Source organism: Channa argus, chromosome 7 (genome assembly GCF_033026475.1).
Source record: "Channa argus isolate prfri chromosome 7, Channa argus male v1.0, whole genome shotgun sequence".
Classification (NCBI taxonomy): domain Eukaryota; kingdom Metazoa; phylum Chordata; class Actinopteri; order Anabantiformes; family Channidae; genus Channa; species Channa argus.
The window spans coordinates 1,835,387-1,857,662 of NC_090203.1; the positions used below are offsets into that span (position 1 = coordinate 1,835,387).

Genomic DNA, 22,276 nt, shown 5'->3' on the forward strand with positions numbered 1-22,276 from the left:
TACCGGGTGGTAATATGGTGGTGGATGACTGGTGCCACTTTAGACGAACTTATTATCCAGAAAAATACAATCATTTTAATTTTATTTCTAATGGACACAGCAGGCTGAAGTCAAACGTCTAGTTGGGTTTGTGCATGATTGAATTACAAAACAACTATAAACAAACCAGAACTAAATAAGTCCGATTTGTTTCCACGCACAATAACAGAGTGCAGCGGAGATAACACGTCCTGTCTGATCGTAAAAATATCTCCAGGTTATTTTCAGACTTTTCTCTTCATATGTGCTGTATGTTGCCAATGTGTACGTGGTCTGTGGTGTGGTGTGTGTGTGTGTGTGTGTGTGTGTGTGTGTGTGTGTGTGTGCGGGGGGGGACAGTGTTTAGTCTGAAGCCATATTTAGTCTCTCTGGTCCTAAGAAGAGGCCTATAATCACACAAAACCTTTCTCTCTACTCATTACACACACACACACACACACACTCACACACACACCATGGCCTGTCATTAACAATTCACACTAACCTCCCAGGGTGCACCCGTGTACACGCATGCCGTGTGCATGCACACACACACGACAGGTTATTTTGCATGAACACACACGCACTGTATACTGGATGTACACATTTGGATCAATGTGCACATTTGTAGAGATGAGTGTGTTCCCCCTGTGTGACCCTCCATTTGCACACACTCATGGTCAGCAACATGCGAGTCCAGATGTGCACCGAGCAGACGTTCCACAGCAGGAAACAGTTCATTTAGAAACAGAAAAAGGCAGAAGAAATGTTACATTTATTTACGACTTCTTGATCACGACTGAAAGCTAAATGACGGGTTCACAAATGAAGTCGGAGCCACTTTCACTGTTTCTCCAGCACTTACACGTTAAGAGAACAGCAGATGTAGGAGCAAAGAAGATCCCTAAGATTTACTCTTTCTGCAACTTTATCAAGTCTTTAGCAGAAGGCTCCGCCTGGAGGTTTACTCTCATGTGTGTTCCCGTGTTTGTTGCTGCCTGAGGAGATTGAAGTAGAGACCAGTGTAATACTCGGTCATGTCACTACAAACCAGTCTTCTAAATATGATGTGCAGCTAAACTGCAGACTTGTTTAGGGTTCGGAAGGGAACATAATCTTTGGATCATTTTTATCATGATGCAACGCTATTATACTTTAAAAAATACTTTATTAACATTTTAGTCAAAAATGGAATCTTAGGTCGAACAAAATTTGATCTCTTGGGTTTGGTGATTAGGCCAATAAAAACATAAGGTGGTTGCATTTAAATTCCTCTCAAAAACATATTTCTGTTTGCCGCAGCTGTATGGATACATGCTTTTTATGAGACAGTTAGACATTAAGAAAATCAAAAACAATTCAATATATTTTAAGTATGTAAAATGAACCCAAAACCAAATGTGTCCAGTCAGACGGGTTTTAGCTCACATCCAGCAGTGTTTGGCTCTTAAAGCCTATTTAGCAGCTCAAGCATAAATCATAATCTCTCTCCTTTGAAAATGTGTTTTATTAATTTCTGTTGCTGTCATGGTCTCCTCCCGGTTTCTCCGTATGAGGGATTTTAAAGGATGGTGCAGTGAGACCTTTGCTATAATGTAAAACCCTGTTTCATGTGGAGTAAACTGCTGACTACACATGAATTATGTAAACCTTGACTTATTCCTCGAGCACAGAACAACACAATGTCCCTACGCTTTGGTTTTTTTTCTGAAGTCAGCGATCTATGAATGGAACACGGTCGGTTTTAGGAATAAAATTCTGTCAAATACAATGTCATTTTTAAAAGCTGGTAAGAAACATTAAACATGTTAAAGTTCTTTTTAAACACCAGCTCATTAATTCATTACAGTCTCTGCTTTATGAGATATAATAAAACCTGATAGGACAGGGAGGAAGTCTGGTTGTTCTCTGACACTGTATGTAATTTTCTTTGGATCGTGCATGTGCATGTGCATTTGCATGTGCATGTGCATGTGCACGCACAGATTTTCATTTGTGTGACCAACACAAAGACAAACACACAGTAGTCAAATCTTGGGAGACAAACCATGGAGAGAATCTGACTACAAAGCAGCACCACACACACACGCATGCACGCACGCACGCACGCACGCACACACACACACACACACACACACACACACACACACACAGAGACATTGACACACTGCAGAACCACCTGTTTCTCACTTTCTCCCCTTTGCTCTTCTCCACAAAATCTTTGTTTCTTTTACCTCGGATCCCTCACTGCTTCTTTCATTGTTCATTTGTCCACCAGTCAGCAGTTGTGTAAGCATTTTCACAAATACTTCCAGAAGATGTCTGCAAATAGTTGTCGTATGTAAATACTGAAGTGGTTGTAGAGGTGACCTTTGGTGTGCGGCAAACCATCTTCTCATTGCGACATTAAACGACATTATCCTGTGTTTAATCAGCACCCAGCTGAATTCTAAGACTGCAACTAATTCAATTTTTCTGATCCATAGTGACAGTTTTTCTTTGGTAAATTTGTTTTTTTTTTTTTTGGGGGGGGGGGATACAGTGAGATCATTTTAACTCCCATTGCAACGAAACAGAAAACCAACACTTCAGCCAAACTGACAGAACAAAAAAGCTTCTTCTTTCTTCTCCTCCTAAACATAAAAACTTCAGGACATCAAACACAAACTGGGCTTTGTGAAGTCTATGTAAAGCTATATGCTAAGTGTTTGGTTATTTTATGTGATTTGTTTAGTTTTAGAAATTTTCTTTGTAGATGATCACTCATAATTTTAGTCATTTAACTCTGCAGACATGCAGCACGTGTAGCTGGGTCGAATTCTGGTTGACATTTAGAAAACCAATGAAAGCCACACTACTTTAAAAACATCGCTTCCTCAATAATCGTATCACAGTTGCAGCTGGTCAGCATGGTCCTAAATAAAACATGGACAAAAACAAAAAAGATGTAAGAAAAAAAAAAAAGCTATTGTTTGGTTAAAAGCAATTTCTGCTTCATAAAGTGCTTTTCATGACTAAATCTAAACACAACAAGTTGTTGAAGGGAAATATCTCGTTCTCTGACCGAGAAGAAGAAAACACTCCATATCCACCCATTTCCAGATGAAACAGACACAGATGCTCATTTTCCCCTAACACACCTACACACATTCAAAAAAACAACAACCTGTACACAGTGTCACCACGGCCTGAATGTGGAGCACACACACTTTATGCAGTCCAAACCACAGAGAAGGGAGAAGCCTACACACACACACACACACAGGCGATGGGTTTGGGTCTGGTCCACACTAAGGAACACTGACAAGCTGGGACAAAATTCCAAAAAGCTGTAGAGTCCGAAAGCTGAACGCAAATTTAAGAAAATGTAAATCGCTGTTATCAGGCCGATGCTTTTGTAATGCTAACAGTCCACTTTCACTAATCTATTGCAACACACTGGGACCTTTGTGACGTGACAAAACCGACACACACACACTGCACACAAACCAAACTAAATAGGTTGTACCCACTTAGACCTGCTTGGCAGCTGTGAATGTGCACCTCATGCGGGAGTGTGTGCATGTGTTGCCCCCTCCGTGCCTGTTTGCTTTTTCACTCAATGGTCTCCTTTGAAGGCAGAGGAAGAGAGAGAAGGAAAAAAAAAAAAGAGAAGAACTCTGGGAATTTACTGCAACAAGATAAATATCCTTGGCCTGGCGTCGTGCGGCCGCTGCACACACACACACACACACACACACACCGACACCATGATTAGAGAGTAAATATGTATAATGTTATAAATCAGCCATTGTTTGTGAGGCGGAAACAACAAACGCACACACACGGCGTTAAGATACAGAGATGTTGACTTTGGAGAAAGTGAGCTGGTGGAGGTGATTAATCATGTAGAGTCACATCCATTTAAATAACGTAACGCACCCGATGTACAGACGGGACTCACTCTAAAACACCAAAGTTTCAACTTATTGCTAGAGGAGCCCTGATCGGTTTTTTATTGCGTTATTATACGCAGAGCAACAGTGGGGACTAATGGTGAATTAGGTTCTACAGATCTAGTGTTGTGGCACACGCGCGTTCAACCTAACAAGCCCCGTCACCCACAAATTACGTTTCTAGAGAGCTAAACTGGATTAGTTCTAATAATTTAAGGAGGTTGCGTTAAGTAAATTAAAGCCACAAGTCACAAATACATTAATACTGAAGTAGTACATTCAAATGTTCGCTGAACAGGCTTTTCATTGCTGCCAAAATATCCCATCTTGTCAGTATTGTCTGATAATAGCATTAATAAAGTTTTATGGTTGTACAGACTCTTGCACAGGACTTGATGTCTGAGAAAGATTGAGGAATGATTTAATAATGAATAATGAGTGAATTAAAAAAAACAATAAAAATCAGTGCGTCCTGATGGTAACAAAAGTGCTTGTGTTGCTTAAACAAACACTCATAAGTCATCTATGCACTTATGTCTCGAGTCAAACTCAGGTGTAGGTGTGTTGGGACAGTTGTGCATCGTGTATATCCACCCTCCACCCACATCGACATGCAGTTTGCAGCAAACGCAGCTTCTGATCCCCTCGAAAAATATGTCACATTGGAACAAAATCGCAAACAGCTATTACTGATCAAATAAAGGTTAAATAAAAATAATCATAATCCTCCATTTATTATATCCCCTACAAAGACATAATGAGGCCTACGTGGACCTAGCTGGAATGGAACTGAAGGTAAACTGTAGGAGTGACTGAGGAACACTGCACACCGGCGTTACAGCAGCATCTGCTGATGCCTGTGCACAGAAATACATTCAGTATAATGCTTTTTATTGCACGTTTCGTACAACATTACACAACTACAAATTGTAGCATTCATTTATGATGTCACCTTTTTCGAGGCTGCAGTTTCATCAAACGTCAGGAAACTGTGACGGTGTAGTATCTCCAGCTGCTGTGAGCCGTGACAAAACTGAACTATTCGTATTCGAAGTCATACTTTATCATCACATGCAGGAAAACCTCGTCTGGCATTGGATATGTTATCGTGTCGGCTCTGCATGGTGAAATTAACTTTTTGTCAAAAACCAAAAGCAGAAAAAACAGGAGCCAACAAGATCTGTTGAAATCTAATACAAATGTAAAAAACCCTTTTATGTTCAATGGCCACCTAAATAATTGATGCAGCAGATTTAGAAAGTTTTTACTGTATCAGCTAGTTACAACAGAGACATAAACACAGGCATAAATGTTTTCCAGCCTCGGCCCAAAATCCATTAGCTACAGCTCTGAATGCCAATCTGTATATATTGTTCCCGTTTATTATGGTTCGACAGGCTGCCAACTTGTCCCATTGTGCGTATGGTTTCCATACATGCAGACTACATGACGCAGTCCACACACAGCTGAATTTACAGCTAATTAAATCATGGAAAGAAGCATGCAAACACAGACACAAAAGGATCATTGTTGAAACGGTATTTCTCTAATTAACGGGAATTTATTCATCAAAAATCAGATGCATGTGGCAAATTTCCCCTGTGATGCGTGTGTGTGTGTGTGTGTGTGTGCGTGCGCGCGCCTACTGTATGCTTTAATCTTATTATTTAGGGTGTATCCTCTACAGGCCTGCAGACAGAGTCCTGCTGGTTTGAACAAAGACTAACTGATGTGAGCTGACATGGGATCAGATATTAAACTCAACACAATGAGCCTGATAACATAAAGGAATTTAGTTTGCTTTGGTGATTTGAACGACTTTAGTTTTTGCTCCAACATGTGTTTTTTTAAACTTGCATTCATGTTAAAGCCTTTAGCTTTTTTTTTAACTCATATAAATTGTGAACACATATATAATTTGCTTTGAACTTAAATGCTGACAGTAGTTTTAAGCTTCCACTTCACGTTCCATCCCCAACCTTCTCCTTCTCCTTCTCCCTTTGCATCTACTCTTCTCTCACGTGTGTTGCCTCACTTTTATTTAGACCATTACTTAGACGGGGAGAGATGAACGGAAGTTAATGTGAGCATGATGCAAAGAATAATCTAATAATTGTGCTTTGACTTCACATTAGTCACTGTATTAAGAATCCCAGAAACTTTGCTTGTATTTCCTCGCTCCCTATTTTTTTCCTGCTTGCTACCACTAGTGTGGATGAGGGAACACAAATGGACGTTTTCAATCACCACCCCACTGCGGCCTTTTGACTCATAACGTCATCGAAAGCATAAAAGTTTACAGTTGTGGCCGACAGCATGAAACTCCGCACACCGTCTTGTGAGCTGGGGAGTTGATTTCATTTATCTAGGATCCAAACAAAAGGTTACCGCGACCAAAGCACAATGTAAACAAAGTCCTGCTGCAGTTTGCAACGTTACACTTGAAACTTCTGTGGCCGAAAAATGAGGTGGGAAGATTTTAAATCATGACAAGGCCCTAATTTACCTTTGACACCAAATCTGAAAGAACTGGGATCCAGGTCTCACCCAAGGTGGCCCACAGTGACTGCACTGAGCTACGAGTCAGTTTAATTAGAGCTGCAGGAATAAAAAAAAAAAAAAAAAAAGAGCGTCAGTCTATAATCTGTCCTCGTCTAATCTCCTCCCAGCGTGACAGCTTTCCAACATGGATGACTTATTAAATCTCTGCTTGGTGCCCAGCAACAGGAGACTGCGAGAAATGATGTGCTAAGCATGGTGGGAAACCTTTTCTTAAAATATTCGCAGGTCAAAAGTTTAGTTTGCATATTTTTGTGAGAATCGTATCCTATAACGATGATTATCTCAGATTTTTCGAGCTTCATCTATACAAACTTTGGTTTATTTTTGTTCATGTGTTTGTTTTCTGCTTTTCATTATCCTTTTATTTTCTTTAACTTTTCAGCTAAGTCCTTTTTATCCCAGTTTAAAATGGATTTCACACAGAACAAACACTTTATCGTGTTTTTGCACTGTGGCATTTCATTGCTTCCTTCTGTGCTTACATTCTAACTTATTTTGAAATGTTATCCCTTCCATTTCCTTATTCTTTTATGGTTTTTGCTCCTGGCTCTGATCTTCTTTTCTGCACTAAATTCATATTCTCTTTGTTATCTTTCGCCACTTACAGCCTCTTTCCTCTGCCGTAAACTCACTCTGTGCTTTAGTCGCCTGATTCTCTTTTTCTGTGGTGGGATGGTGAGATTAGATCAGTGCGTCGTTTTCAGGACAGACAGAAGACAGATGAAAGCAGATCAATGGGAAATAAATCAGACAATAAAAGTCAGATTCGTTCTTTGATTCCTTAAGCTGTGGGATCAGAAGACAGAAAGGAAATGAAAGGAGGGAGGAGGAGAGTGTTCACAACTCCTTCTCCTATGTGTTTGATTCAGATCTTTCTTTTGATATTAATGCCATCTCGGACACGGGATTTCTATTTTAACGATAAGAAACAAGAAACAAATTAATATTTGTGTTTATTTGTGTTCTTTTACATGACTGTGCAGCCTTTTTCCACATCGTCTTCAGTGCATCATAGAAAACAGTAAAAACTGAGAGGTCACCTGTTTGGTCTTTGGCTTTGTGTTTCTTTCTTTACAATTTTCGCAATTGTCCGTTTTTCTATTTACTAATTTATTTACCTTTCCATATTTCAATAACCCCCTTTACTTTTAAATCCCCTAATTCCATCTCCTCATATTTCCGTATTTTTATGTTCAGTACAAAAACTCTGTATTTTATTTGTATCTTTCTTGTCTTTGTTGCCCTTTTTATGCGCTCCAGCTTACTCCTCGTCACCCCATCATCTATGAGGAAATCCTTTGGCAGGTCATCTGATCATCCGTCTAATAAAGAACAGTACAGATGCTGCTTCCTCCTTCTGCCTGTTTCTATGGGAGTTTATTTCACACAACTTTTCTTCAATCTTCTTAATTCTTTAAAAATCTGCCCTCGTCCCACTGGAAACCATTGCAGCATTTAATGAGCCCAAACCTGATTAAAATCTGAGAAAGAGAAATAGAATAAAACCTGACCTGATCAAGCTTGAGGGAATTAAAAAAAAAAAAAAAGAAAAATTAGAGCCAGACTTCTCCAAGCCCATTCAGTAAGGGCGTGATGGATTCGGTTTGGACTGAGAACCAGAGCTCTATCACAGAACATTTATTTGATCTTGCTGATATTAGAAGGCTTTACAGAGCTACATCTGAAACATCTCAACATTAAAAACACCCTTTTAAAAAGACCTAATGCTACCTCATACCCAATGCTCAAACCCACAACATTGAAATAAACCTGACATAATCACCTGATTTGTTTGTTATGACCAATCAAAGTTGGGGAGCCAAGAAAGAAAGACAAGCTAGATTACAAGTGGGAACTGTGTAAGACAAGCACATCACATTTACAGATTGCAAGTACTAATTCTATAGTGCTTTAATCAGTGTAATGAAATGTGCAGAGAATATCTTTTTGTCTACACTGTAAAAAGAGGAACGACAATTCAGGACTGAGCAGGAACTCGTAGTACAGTTGGAGAATGTTGGATTGAAACTCCTGGGTTGGATGTTCTAATGCTGCAAATCACGTCTGCATCATGCAAATGTTGTCTGAGAAACAAAGATCGAAAAATTTGTAATTGTTGGAAGCTAAGAAAAGTAATTGGATGTAATTCCAATACTGCTTCTCATTTCAGCTGTTTTGTTTTCCACCAAATGCCATTTCTGCCAACAATTTCTCTGGTCAACTGGTGCTAGTTAGCATTTTAGCTTCAATGCAGCATGTTTGCATCTGCTGCTGTAGCCATACAGATGTTCATCAATGTGCATTGTCCCTATCAAACAAAGTCATAAGCTGAACCAGACCAAAAAAGTAACATACATTGGTTTAGGGGGCATTCACACATAGACAGAAGAGCATGGGTCAGTGAAAGCACCATTCACTGTCAATGCAAGGCCTCTGTTGCAGCCGTGTATGCTCTGTAAAGTCAGACACATTCAACAGGAGCACAGTTATAGAAGAGGGGAAATTCCGAAAAAAGATTTCCTCAAATATGCTATGACACAGTTCGGCTACAGTCGGCCAAGAGCAAATTCAGATTTTGAGTACTGATTACGCAGAAAACCCAAGCAGAAAGTCGGTTTATTACCTGATGTTAAGGAAAAACCGAGCACATAGGAAAAGCTGATCACAATAGTTGCTGGGACAGAAAGAAGAGCAATTTCTGAACAAACTGCCATCATTGTTGGATCGCCGGCAAGATTTGGAGCACAACACCTGTCCGGTCGGAGCAGAGTATGGAAATTCCATTCTCAACTTAATTTACTCTTCAAACAAAGTCCGCTACTTTCTGTGTAAACATGCTACTGTAGCTTTTCCCTGAAAACAGTTGCAGGTGAAAGCGACACTGATGAAAGCAACAAAAGTGAACAGCAAACTTGCCACTTACAAAACCAAAAGTATGAGCTAAAGATACTGTAAAGAACTAGTGGGAACTAAATTGTTCATGATAATTGGCTAAAAGTGTAAAAGTGTTTTTTTATACATCTTCATTCTGTAAAGTGCCTTGAGATGACTTTGTTGTGAACTGGCGCAATATAAATAAAGTTGAATTGCACATTGCATTTTTCATTGTTAATATGTAGATTGTATTAGAGCAGCTTTAACCAAGTGGATTGATACTGACAAAAAAAGAGGAGAAACTAAATCACAAAATGCTCATTTAAATCAATCTGTAACGTCAATCGTTGACGTCATTCATTACATGGACTTCACTAACCAGGTCACAAACATCTTTCTGGGTAAAGCTGATATAAATGCCATGTTTCTGAAATCTGGGTAGGGGATTAGGGAAACCAGGTTCCCCCAGGTAGCGTTCTGTCAGAAAAGGCAGATGTCTTTGCCTTTTATACACATAACCAGGTTTTAACAGACTTTCTCCAACTGCATGTGTAACAAAAGGCTGCAGACAGGATCACGCAGCTGAGGGAAAGAACGATTGAATGAAAGCCGAGATGCTGCCTCATTCGTGTAAAACAAATGCTGCCTACAGTCTGACAGAAAATGTAACTGACAAAGTGCCACGTACACGTCTAAATAAGTCAGAAAGCAGCGTTTTCTGTCACTATACCGTTAAAATCTGAGACAGGCGTCCAAAAGAAGTCAGAGGTGGCGGAGAAATTGGGTCACTCTGCTTCAGTTCCCCGATCACCGATTTCTCCAAGTACCGCACTTACTGAAGTGCATGTATATGCAGTCAATATGGGTCATTTTGGAAGTCAGACGCGTACAGTATTACTTGGTCTTCGAGGGTCAGATGATACGTGACACTCTGAACTGCATGATAATTCCCTTCTTTGTGCTTTCACATGAGGATCATGGCTGAGTGGAACAGGCAGCCTCTGCCTAACTGCCTTCAGTCAAACACCTGGCAACAGCCTCAGGAGTCTCTGTGGGTCTGTGCAGGTAGAGCTGGCTTTGCTGTGGCTCCTCATCAGGAGATAAAAAGTCCCACCCCCCACCCCCCCGTCTCACAAACACACAGAACACTGAGTGTAAGTCAGCTTAATGAAAGACAGCCATTCATTGATAAGACAGACAGTCACATAAACAGGCTGTCTGAGGGAAAACAAACCAGACCACCATCACCCCACTGTGCTTCATTCAGCCTCGAGAGGGGTCTAAGTGTGTGTAAGCTTGAGACTGCTGGGTTTACATGCGTGTTCCTGGGGTGAAACATCTTCCTGAAGAAATCAGTAAATGACAGAAAGACAGAAAGAGAGATAAGAGTATGTTTTTTTGGTCCTGTCGCTCCTTTAATCAGATACACAAACACACAGATCAGCTAAGAGCCTGCCATTCACACCATATCAACACACACACACACTTGTTAATGTGCAAACACACCAGCACTCCGCTGAGAAAAGACGACATGCACTTAGACAAGCCAGCAGTGTGTTTGTTGAACGGTTGTGCGCAGACATTCACAGGTCTCCAGATAAACGACAACGTCCATTAGAGCACATTAGAGCTTGGATTACACCCGATATCGCTGCCAACGCAACACCCGAGCTTTGCTACCAAAACCCAAATCTTTTAATAGCTACTTTGAGGCATTTAGTAATGTTTATTTACAAACCCCTGTATTGTCTTAAACAGAAAAAGCCCAACTTCCCAAAGGCACATGTTGGAAATTGTCTTAACATAAAGCAGCTGTACACGATTTTAATCTCAAAAGAATAGTCTTAAAACGAGCTACATCGTGATGTAGATGAGGAAATATCAAATTAAAGTACCATACTTCTGCCAGTGGTATGCTCTCTCCCCTTTGAGACTCTGGACTTCCCGTCCTGCATTTTGGACTGGGTCCACCCATCCTTGGGTCCACTTGGATTGAATCAGTGGCCAAATCTAAAAGTGCTGCCTATGCACAAAAACCATGGATTCACCCCTTACAGAGAATAAGCTGATTTTTAAGCTGCACATCAAATGCACATGAGGGGCTCAAGTTTAAACTTCAGCCACTGTTTCCCCTTTAGTGATCTTTCAGCCACCAGTCATTGATATGCAACCTGATTATTTTTAAATGGGGTTTGTGCCTGTGTGCTCATGATTGAGATGTAAAAAAAAAAAAAGAACCAGACGTAACGGCTGCATTATGAGTTTGACATTAAGCTTGTGAATGCATATTTTATTTGTGTGTAAAGACAATATTAGTTGTGAATCTACACACAGCTATATGCAGCTAGACTCAGGTAGATGTTTGTATGTTAGGTTTGAGTATGTTTTCATGCATCTGTCATTTATACACATACTGTAACACATGAACACAATGCTGTCCCCAGGGTCTACATCCATGCAGACACATGACATCACAATTGTATAACAGAAATCTACTGAAATATGAATATATAGATCGATACATAAACGGAAATGTATGTGAAAACACACAAAAGGCCAAATCAAACGCACATTTCCTCATCCACTCTTAGATATACGCACATAGACACAAGAAGTGAGAGGCCTGGTTGTTGATGCCGTTGGTCCTCTGCTTTACACTGGGATCTGTGTTTAGCCGTGTTTAGAGCTCCATTTGGGGCCAAATAAATCAAACCGCTGTCGACCAGAAGCCTCCATTAGGGGCCCTGCGAAGACCCCAGCCAGCCTGTCAGTCACCCCGTCAGTCAGCAACCTGGCCCCGTCCAGCGTTTGAACTTATAATTACAGAGAGGCTAAGCTCGGCTCGGGCTCGGCTCCCAAGCCCCCCTCCACCACCTCCCAGAAGGCAGCGCTCGCTAGCCCTGCGCTAATGCTAATACTAACAAACGACGGACGTTTCACCTCCTGAGGAAACGGCGCTGGGAAAAATATTTATGGAAACTAAAAAGGCTCGTTCCTTTTTTTTTTTTTGCCCCCTTTGGCCTCCCGTCATCCATTTCCACTAACTTCGGGAGCTTTTAGTTTTTATTTCCATGAGTGACAGTCCTGGGTTTCCCCTCGAATTTGAGAGGGTTGGCTGATTCAGTTAGTTGATGTGCACTAGGGCCAGGCTCAACCTCTGGCTGCCACAGATTAATCAAACATAAGTTAAAGGGGAGAGTGTAAAACACAGGGTCTGCAAAGAATGATGGCTTTTTATGGAGTGACAGGGGAGGGAGGTGGAGGAGAAACACACCTCAGAGCAGGACAGAAGACAGATATAGTGTCAGAGCAGAGCTGGAAATTACCCCCAGTGCCCAAACAAGCCGGTGAGTTTTGTCCATAGCCGGTCTGTCTTCTTTACCGTCCACTCTGACGCGTAACAAACAATCATTCATGGGTCCCACTCTATCCTGAAACTCATCAATCATAATCGGCCGGTCGAATAGTTCAAACATAGGGTGTATTTTGGAATCGTGCCACTGTGGTCGGAAGATGAAAAAGTTTCCTGCGCTTACACATACACACACAAAGTCAGACGTGGCTCACTAGCTCTTAGGAATTCATGAATAAAATATAGGCCCATAAAGGCAGCATGAACAATGGAAATATTATCCTCCGCTGCATAAATGCACAGCCGACCACAGACTATTCTCACAGGGAGCTCGTTCTTCTTATCTCTGACGGCTCATCGCCGATGGTCGGCCTGCTGCATGTGGAGACACAGTTGCTAACGAGGGGGAAATCCCCCCCCCCCCTCAACCTCCCCATCACCCAAGACCGATGCAGAAAATTCAGCCGGCAGACATTCCAAGAGGCCAAAATGAAAGAGGTGCCTAGTTCACCAGCATTCCTGATGGGCCACACATTCCTTTTACCATTTTAGCAACAGTGTGACTGCTTGCATGGAGCCATGGTTTTAATGAGGTAAACAGCCCCACAAAGTTTCACCTGGTAAAAAGTCCTTGACCAGGCTTATACTGACCTGGAAAATGTAAAGTGAAGGAGCAATTGCGCACCTTCATTTAAATTCATTAATGAGCAAATGAAAAGTGACAACCACTGCAGGCATATTTGATTTTAGATTCGTCCAACTTTTTATGGCCCCGTTTTATTGAAAAGTAGGAAGCGATGTATCCGCACAAAATCTCTCCTCTAACAGAAGCTAAACTGCTGAGCTGGCCCTGGCCTCAGCAGCATGACTCCTAATACTGACATGAATTATTAATTTGACGTATTCATCACTCTTCCGACCAGCCGTCGATAGCCTCCATTATAGCGGGTGTGTATACATTACAGAGTGTATAGTGTGTCAGAAACTTCCCGCATATGAGCCGCTGCATGGCGGGAAGAAAGGAAAACAGAAAGGGAGAGAGAGACGGAGGGATGGAACGGGTGATGGACAGGAGTGACAGAAGAAAGCATTAGTATGAGGAGGCAGAGTCATAATGTCAGAGCTAGATATCAGAGAAAGCAACAGAGCGTGTGAGATAATGGCATTTTGGCAGGTAATTCTAACTGCAGACTGGATGTTCATAGTGATAAATATCTCACATGTAGTAACTTAAACAAAGTTGTAAAAAGTTTGGATGCTTTGCTATGACCAGTTAACAGTGAGCACTGTGAAGCTTTGTATATTACTAACCTATGGTAAATTAATGAAACAGTAAAAATGCTCTGCACTTATAAAGCGCTTTTCTACCTATTGGCACTTAAAGCTCTTTACACTGCTTCTCGTTCACCCATTCACACTCACACACTCTCACACACACATCGCTGGGAGAGCTGCTAACCAGCTGGCCAACACTCATCGAACCAACAACTGCAGGATGGTGGACGACCACTGACTTTAATGTATTTATCAGCACTTAAAAGGATCATGATAAATAACTGCACACATTTTTTTGAGAAGCTTCATTTCTTTAAGAACAACCCTAACAAAGACAGCAAATAGACCTAAAACGTACGACTTTAATCCAAATTGCTTGCTTGCTGATCATATCAGTATGGATCAAGTTGTATGTGAAACTTAGTTTTTACTATTTTTCCCTCTGAGGTTTTGTCCCAAGCTTTTATGGAGCTAGTGTAGAAATACTATAGAGATTGTTCATCTCCATCTAGTGTCTAAAAACATTGTTGATGAAGTGTGACTTCAATAAGCTGCTGATTAAACCGTTAAGGCCGATGCATTACACAAAGCAAGTGTATTAACATTAAAGGCAGACGTGTTTAGATCTGACTCCTCGATAGCTTATTCTGGCGACAACCAAGCAAACCCGAGGTGAACTTTGTTTAGTTGAATTATAATGGCATTAAAAGCTTCAACAAGCCCATTAATTTCCTTTGATTAAACTCAAACAACGGTTCGGAACCTTCAAAGTTAATGTGCATTGAATGAATGTATAGTTCCGGCACCACGCTGTACATAGTGCAAGAGAATGGCTCCGATCACAGCGAGGCAAACAGTGACGTACTGACAGCTCTCACAGCTAATGAACACATGAGGTCATGCACGCTTCCCCTATACGCTACGATAACGAGAAGCTAATACATGGTGGAGATGATGAAGGCCAAGTTGGCCTCTAGAGTAAACAGCAGGGGAAAGGAACCATCACTTTGTCTCTCACCCACACACACTATCACAGCAACGCTGTGTTCAGTTCCACCCTCCAGGGTGTAAATGTTAGACAAAGGGTGAAACAAAAGCCTGCACTTAACTCTAAACTAAACCGAACTGTAAACCTTATCCACAAAACTATGTTGTGAGAATGGATTTCAGTGTCATCGCCCTTTAAAAAGGCCTGTGGTCCACACCTAAGGTCTGAAGCTCAAACTAGTCCTCACAAACACACACGCAGTCAATTTAGCGCAGAGAGCTACACATGAGTTTCAACAACAGGTTGTATCTGTTGAAATCAATGTGACTTCAGGCAGGCAGGCACATACTTTATGGTATGTGTGTGTGTCCAACTGGGTGTGAGCTCACAGCTAATCACCTAAAGAGAGGAGGTCCATAAATCAGCAGAATACAACTCCCACACTGTAAATCTACGCTAGCACGTCATCGCCCTGTGTGTTTGTGTGTGTGAGTTAACAAAACACAAGCCATGAGGGCGGGAGATTGAGAATTTCCCTCCGTGGTAAGAATTTACTTTCATGACTAACTGCGAAAAAGATTTTCCATTTTCTTCTGGTTATCTGCACTGAGTTGCAGGGAAGCAGGGTCGGTAAGTCCCCCCGCCCCCCAAGCCACGTCCTCCAGCTTCCCCTGGGTTCTAAAAGTTGTCTGACTCAGATACTGAATCAACTCGATCGTGTCAATTCAACAAAATCTTTCTACTGCTACGAACCAGACATCTGGGCAAAAGTAACTACTCATGTGTGTGTGTGTGTGTGTGTGTGTGTGTGTGTGTGTGTGTGTGTGTGTGTGTGTGTGTTTCATAATCAACTGACCTGGCTGTAAGTGGCATCAAGCAGGGTGTCCAGGTTCTGCAGGGGTGCTGGGGTTTTGTCCTTGAATCGAGTCAGCAGCCGGCGCTGGATGGCTCTGAACTGGACGGCTCGCTCAGACAGCAGGTCCTGATACTGCTGTGCACTGACGCGCAGCTAAAACGCACACGTACATGCAGATAAAGAGGAATCTCGCAGATCTAACACACATTATTCATATGGTCTGTATTTGTATTTGTTAACCGTCATTCAGAAATTTCACATCTGACTTCTGACATTTTGAGATTTACAGTACTTTCTGTATGTGAATCAGTGAATGCAGTTTGTAGTAGTGTGTATATACCTGGAAGTGGTGGTCTACAGACAGGAAGTACTCCTGCAGTGGGAGGGGTCCACTGAAGCTCTTCTTGAAGTCCTTGACTCCCAGTTTGGAGAAATGCTTGTTGAACCTGTCAACCAGCTCTTTCACCACCAACCACATGTCCTCAAAACTGTCACTCTGAATACGGTAACGCTCTGACCAACAAAGAGACACATTGTTGTTTAGATAACATTTAGTTGTAGCATCAGTAGAAAACTGAAGCCATGAACCAGTAACGCATCAAGCTTTGATGGAGGCAAACTTGTGCCGTCTGAAAACCATTTTACTCCTTTAGTACGGTTGTCAGACTCACGGGAGGTCTTGGAGGCCAGCACGGTAACTTTGGCTCCTGACAGGAACTGGAAGGCCAAACTATTCCCATCCTTATCTTCTGATTTTGCTGAAAACTCTGCAGACAGAGACGGCAAAACAGCATGTGATGAGACAGATAGGACATCATATCATGATGCAGGACGCCAGCAACAGAACAAGATACAGTCACACTGTTCACGAAGACACACAAGCTTAGAAAAATCCCTCTTCAGTATGAACACAGTGTGTATCAGAGCTGCCGATTGTTGCCGATCGACAGATAACTGGGAAACAGGATCAGGCGGCTCCAGGCTTCAAAACGCACACACTAACAGAATCGCATGTAAATAAACACACAAACAGATACATAACAGCGGATTTCTCCGGAGGGGCCAAGTCCTTCCACCTGCTGAGGAACTTCATTTGTGCCGCCTGGGCGACAAACAGTTAAAGTGACACGTTAAAACACGAAAACCTTAGAGAACTTAAGCCTTGTATTGATGCACAGAAAATAAACTATTGTCAGAGATTTGGGGGCAGTTCATACACAGGTGTGTGTGTGTGTGTTACCTGGGAAGATTAATTTGAGGTCGACTGGTGGTTGGTTGGTGTCAACGGTGATCTTGAACTTGGTGGTTTTGGCTGGGGAGGAAGGAACACACACCAACGCCAGAGGCAAACTAAACCTGGACTGGACGACTCTGGGAACTCCTGAGAAAAAAAGGATATACATACACATTTTGAAACCTATTAAAAGGTTTTGTGTTTATGTTGCATTTCTCCCATGTTCTCCATAATTTAGTGCTTCCAACTGTCCATTTTGTAGGAAAGCCAACAAACTGCCAGCTCCAGCAAAAGGTACAGACTCCTCATTCTTTCACATGCTAATTCTTAACAAAGTAGCTTCAAAAACGCATGTAGCACTACTACTAATAATAGTCGATTAATTCCGCATTATTTTCAGCTACTTTCCATTCTGCCTTATCCTGTAGTTCTCTTCCTGGAAAAACAACCTTTAAGTCACAGCCCATTTCCTCTTTTAAATGGTGCCCATCTCCGCCAAAGTTCCCTACGGCGAATCAAACGGGGTCGGGACCTCGCCTTTTAGGCTTACTCTCCAAACAGCTCAGGTTAACATTTGTTAACACAGTCAACACTGCAGATATTCAGATTACATGAGTATCTGAGAGCTGCGAGGCTGAGAGACTCAACATCAACACCAAGTCTGGAGGGGCGTTTGTCAAAGGCCCGAAAGGGGAAGTTTTGTGAAAAGTGGGGAGGAGAGTTAAGGCCAACCATAACTATGTTCTGAGCTTAAGCAGTGCTGAGCTTGGCAGGAATCCACTCGTCGCTAGAATAACAGAGCAAGGGAAAAGAGGGATGGAAGAAAACAGTTGTTAAGAAGAGACGAAGAGGTGAGGTAACGACAGGAGTGGGAGAAAACCCGACTCGAGCAGAAAAACGAGTGGAAATTAACCAGCGTGAGAGAGAGAAATCACACAAATAAGAACAGATGGGGTGGAAACGAGGAACAGTTTAATTATGGAGGGTTCCAGGTCATCAAAGATAGTTTAACTTACCTGAAACTACTGTGCACCTTTTTATTACAGACATGCAATTATTAAAGTGAATACTTCAATGTTGTTGAAATAGATAAACTGAGGGAGAGAAATAACGGAATGAGTAGAAGGCAAGAAAAACTAAAGCAAACGTGAAAAGGTTCAGAGAGAAAAGAAAATTGATGGAGTTTTGAAGAAGAAGGACCGTGGTCCACTTTCTTCTCTAATCAAACGGGGTTGAGACAGCTGGGTTCACATCTAACTCATTCAGAAAGTTAAACGAGCAGCAGGTTAAAAAGTGGTGTGTTTGATTTGCATTTCCTTATGTTGAACCTTTCATTCTCGTTTGCTGTAAACAAATGAAAGAAAATCGAGTTAGATCAGCATCTGTTCATCCCATGAGAATGAAGCTCCTCAAAACGAGTTGCTCCTGCACAAGCTCATCACCCCCGGAAATACGTAGGTCTAAGAAGTGGGAATTTAAGTTTTTTGAGGAAGTGGAGCATTACAGTGCTGCATTTCATCCCTAGACATCCTTGAGCTTTGGGGTAAGTAGCCAAATATATGTTTGCAATTATTATTGTGGGATTGGTGATTAGTAAAAAGTAGTTATTGGACACATTTTGAGATTTTTCCTGGCAGGCTTGTGTTGTCAAATCTTAATTTCTGTTCCCATCTGTATGTCAATCATATTCAATGTCAATCACATATAATACCGTCTTTTTAAATATGTCTGGCATTAACATCACCTTAAAGTTATTTCTGCTACACATAGCTGTAAAGTAACTTCATCCTATGCTGTATTATTGATACAATTTGGGTCTACTGATAAAACTTTAGAGCCAAAATGCCATATATCAGTGTTTAGTGTCACTTTTCATTTCTCTTTTCGGTTAAAGCTCACGTTAACGGGTTTGGAGACTCGATTAGTGAGCCAACAATGTTCGTGGTGTTTGATGTGTCTGGTAGCCCGGAGGTTCTCTTCACTCTAAATTTGACACCTAAAACATTTCTGTCTCGTTCACTTCCCCGTGTTTGCGGATTTCCTCAATACAACTTAATGCTCTCGAACATATCGATCACAGTCTGAAAAATTAAGTCATTTGAAAGCTGTGATGCAGTTGCTCATATCTTGATACAATCACAACCTCTGTCTTGTCCCAGATGTAATTGATAGTAGGTAAAGTGTACAATGTTTTATGTCTGGAGGAAATTGTGAATTATTTAAATTGTTTTCTTCATTATAATGACTACATAAACATGTAAAGCTGTCCCCATGCTCTGTTTGTCTACGTATTATACATGGTATTTTTTTAAAAAGGCACTAACACAACTTATAACTAACCATATTTGAATACTGATATTTTTTCCCCTTTTCTCTCTTTCATTCTTTCAGTGATGTGTATGTGGAAATGCAGACACTGTTACCACGGTGAGTTGTAGGTACAAATTACTAAGACACTGTGAAACCTGCCAACATAACAGAAGTGCCCATCAATATCTTACTGTATATATTTAAATTGTTTTTGTACCTTTAAGACATTGGCTGCACTGAAAGCCACTGATCGGAGGGTAATATACCAATGAATGAATATTTCACTTTAGACATCCTCAAAAACTTGATCCAAATATAAGTACAAATGAGGAGATAAAACTAATCGTTCTCACCCGATACCACAAACTTTGTCAGGAAAGAAAAAAAATTTTGGATCAAATTGGCCTATGAGAGAAATTGTCAAGTTGTACTGATTCGTTATATTTGGGAAACTGCAGATGAGCTTTTATGGTTCTTGTGCAATGGCAGGCCAGCTTTACTCAAGGGCCCATTCTTTGTACGTGGCCCAACAGATCCAAGATCAAATCGTCTAATCCTAGATCATTATCCAGCTGTATCGATTCTTCAAAAACTCGCTTGAGAGTTAGATTACAAACACAGGATTTTATCACGTGTGGGAATATTGTAATTAATTTTTTTTTTGGAATGTGCGTTTCAGTCATTTTTGGTCTTGCTGTCCGCATCTTGCTCCATTTTACCTTATGCACCTATATTATATTTCTTGTTCACGTGACCCCTCGTGTGTTTGATCCTAAACGATGCAGACCCTATTGCACATAGTCCCATGGAGTAAATTTTGATGGGATTGTACATCATACTGAAGGAAGGTGCATGGCCAGACGACGACCCACAGGACTTTGGTGTCCTAACTAAAGTGCTGAAAGACGTCAGTGGCAAGCCAGAGGTCGCACTGGTTTGTGCTCTGTTATTTGGACTAATGTGCTGTCTGGAGCTAAGCTACCCACCAGAACCCAAATGCACTTTTGAAGTCCTGTAGATGATCTAGATTGTCTTCCATGGTACCGTTCCTCAAGAAGCTTCTGGAATAGGTGAGCTTGAACAAGACTGATACAAATTAAACAAAATGCACTTTTTGGAGTTTTTGGAGTGCAGTAAATATTTCTTCAAGTATGTGGAAAGCTGTTGATTTTGGCACAATTGAGCACAGGTGTCTGGATTATAATAAAATTAAATCAGATGTCAAAGTGTATCTTTGTATTCCCACATTGGGGTTTTCCCTTTCCAATGGAGAAAGTCTAAAACAGGAAGTCTCAGTGTTAACTGACACAGTTCAATAACAGTTTTACCACATAATAGCTACGGTGCTAACTGTTAAAAAAGGTATTTTTGTTGGAGGTATGTTTACACTGTATTTTATGATATTGGATCACATTATTTTGATTTGTTTTTCATAGCCTATGGGTCCTTTGGTCATTTAGTTGTGTCAAAGATCAATTAAAATTTGAAAAACTACTGTTGCATTCTAGTACGTATCTTGGGCTTTGATGCTTCCTAGTGCAGTTGTCTAAAACAAATCCAATCGAGACAAGATGACATCAGTAAAACTACCAAAAACCATATTAGTTTATTCAACAATAGTGATTTTAGGAAAATGGACAAGAAATTAACTAGTTTAATCAACAAGGTTAAATGTTATTATCCTGAAGTGAAATAGAAATATACTAGACTAACAAAAAATAAAATATAGATTGGATAAAATTAAATGGTAATAAATCAAATAAACATATCACAATTATTTTTATCCATAACTATATGTATTGTTTAAATAACATGTTTAAGACGTATTATGTTTACTTGATTTGATTAGATGCATTAACATGGATAAAATCATGTTCATTGAACATGTGATGCAGATTTAAATATGCTTACAATTCTCTATTTTGGAAAGATAATGCCACGAACAAAGCATAAATGCTCAGGCAAATAAGAGGATCACAATGTAACAGCAGAACCGGTCTCCCTCAGAGTTTATTCTCGATTAGAGTTCATTTCAAGTAAAGAGAAAAGTCCGCATTTTATAATCCTGTTTACTAAATAACACACAAATCTATGCTCGCTGAACATTATTTTCTTGACTGTGTTTTAAAAAAATTTGACAATAACCAAAGCAGACAAGATGTACACTATGATGGATTGCCCAACTCAAACAAGTTTCAAGTCTCTCCAAGATGAATTTCAAAACATGCTGAAATGAATGAAACCACTTGCTGCTTGAAAGGAATGAGAAAAGCATTTCAAAAATCAAAAACACAGAGGTATGCTTTGGAAACTGGTGAACACCGAGGTAAAATACACTATATCTGATACATAATAAATGGATAACAAAAACAGATATGACCTCCAGTGCGATGACCGAAATTCAAACCAGACACGAGACACCAGCAGCCAATAGAGAACTAACTGACATGTCGGTCTGTTTTATCAGAAAGTCAACAGACAAATAGCTTCATGAGAACGTGGGAACAGCTGCGTTATTTTATTTACTTGCTCACCATATTTGTTACAGCCATGGTGAAACTGAAAATCTCATAGGGAAACTAGAGGTTTCAAATAAGCAAAGAACAAAAATTTAAACTAAAAGTCTACGTTTTTTTTTTTTCGTGCAACATTAAATCACCTTATTCTCCAAAGCTGTAACTTAGATGTTTACCTGTGTGTTAAGTTCAACAGCCAGCGGGAATTTAACATAAAAACCAGAAACTCTACCCGCTGGTATTTATGGTGGGTGGGAGGGGGAGGAAATCTAAATGGAGTACAGAAAAAGGAGTAAAAAATGAGAAGGGAGAAGACGAAGAGGACAGAGTGAGACAGAGATGAGGAGATGAAACCA

The 22,276-nt window shown here is 40.7% G+C and overlaps 1 protein-coding gene across 2 annotated transcripts in view; it reads right to left on the reverse strand.

The window, feature by feature from the left end:
• The window catches only part of bbs9 (Bardet-Biedl syndrome 9), a 153,599-nt gene that overhangs the window by 81,594 nt on the left and 49,729 nt on the right, over positions 1 to 22,276 (reverse strand). For both annotated transcript variants that reach the window (XM_067511468.1, XM_067511469.1), the window contains exons 15-18: positions 17,101 to 17,241; positions 16,532 to 16,627; positions 16,201 to 16,373; positions 15,861 to 16,013 (exon numbers count right to left, since the gene is read on the reverse strand). In XM_067511468.1, the coding sequence (XP_067367569.1) occupies positions 15,861 to 16,013; positions 16,201 to 16,373; positions 16,532 to 16,627; positions 17,101 to 17,241 (563 nt within the window). The remainder of the gene's footprint in view (positions 1 to 15,860; positions 16,014 to 16,200; positions 16,374 to 16,531; positions 16,628 to 17,100; positions 17,242 to 22,276) is intronic.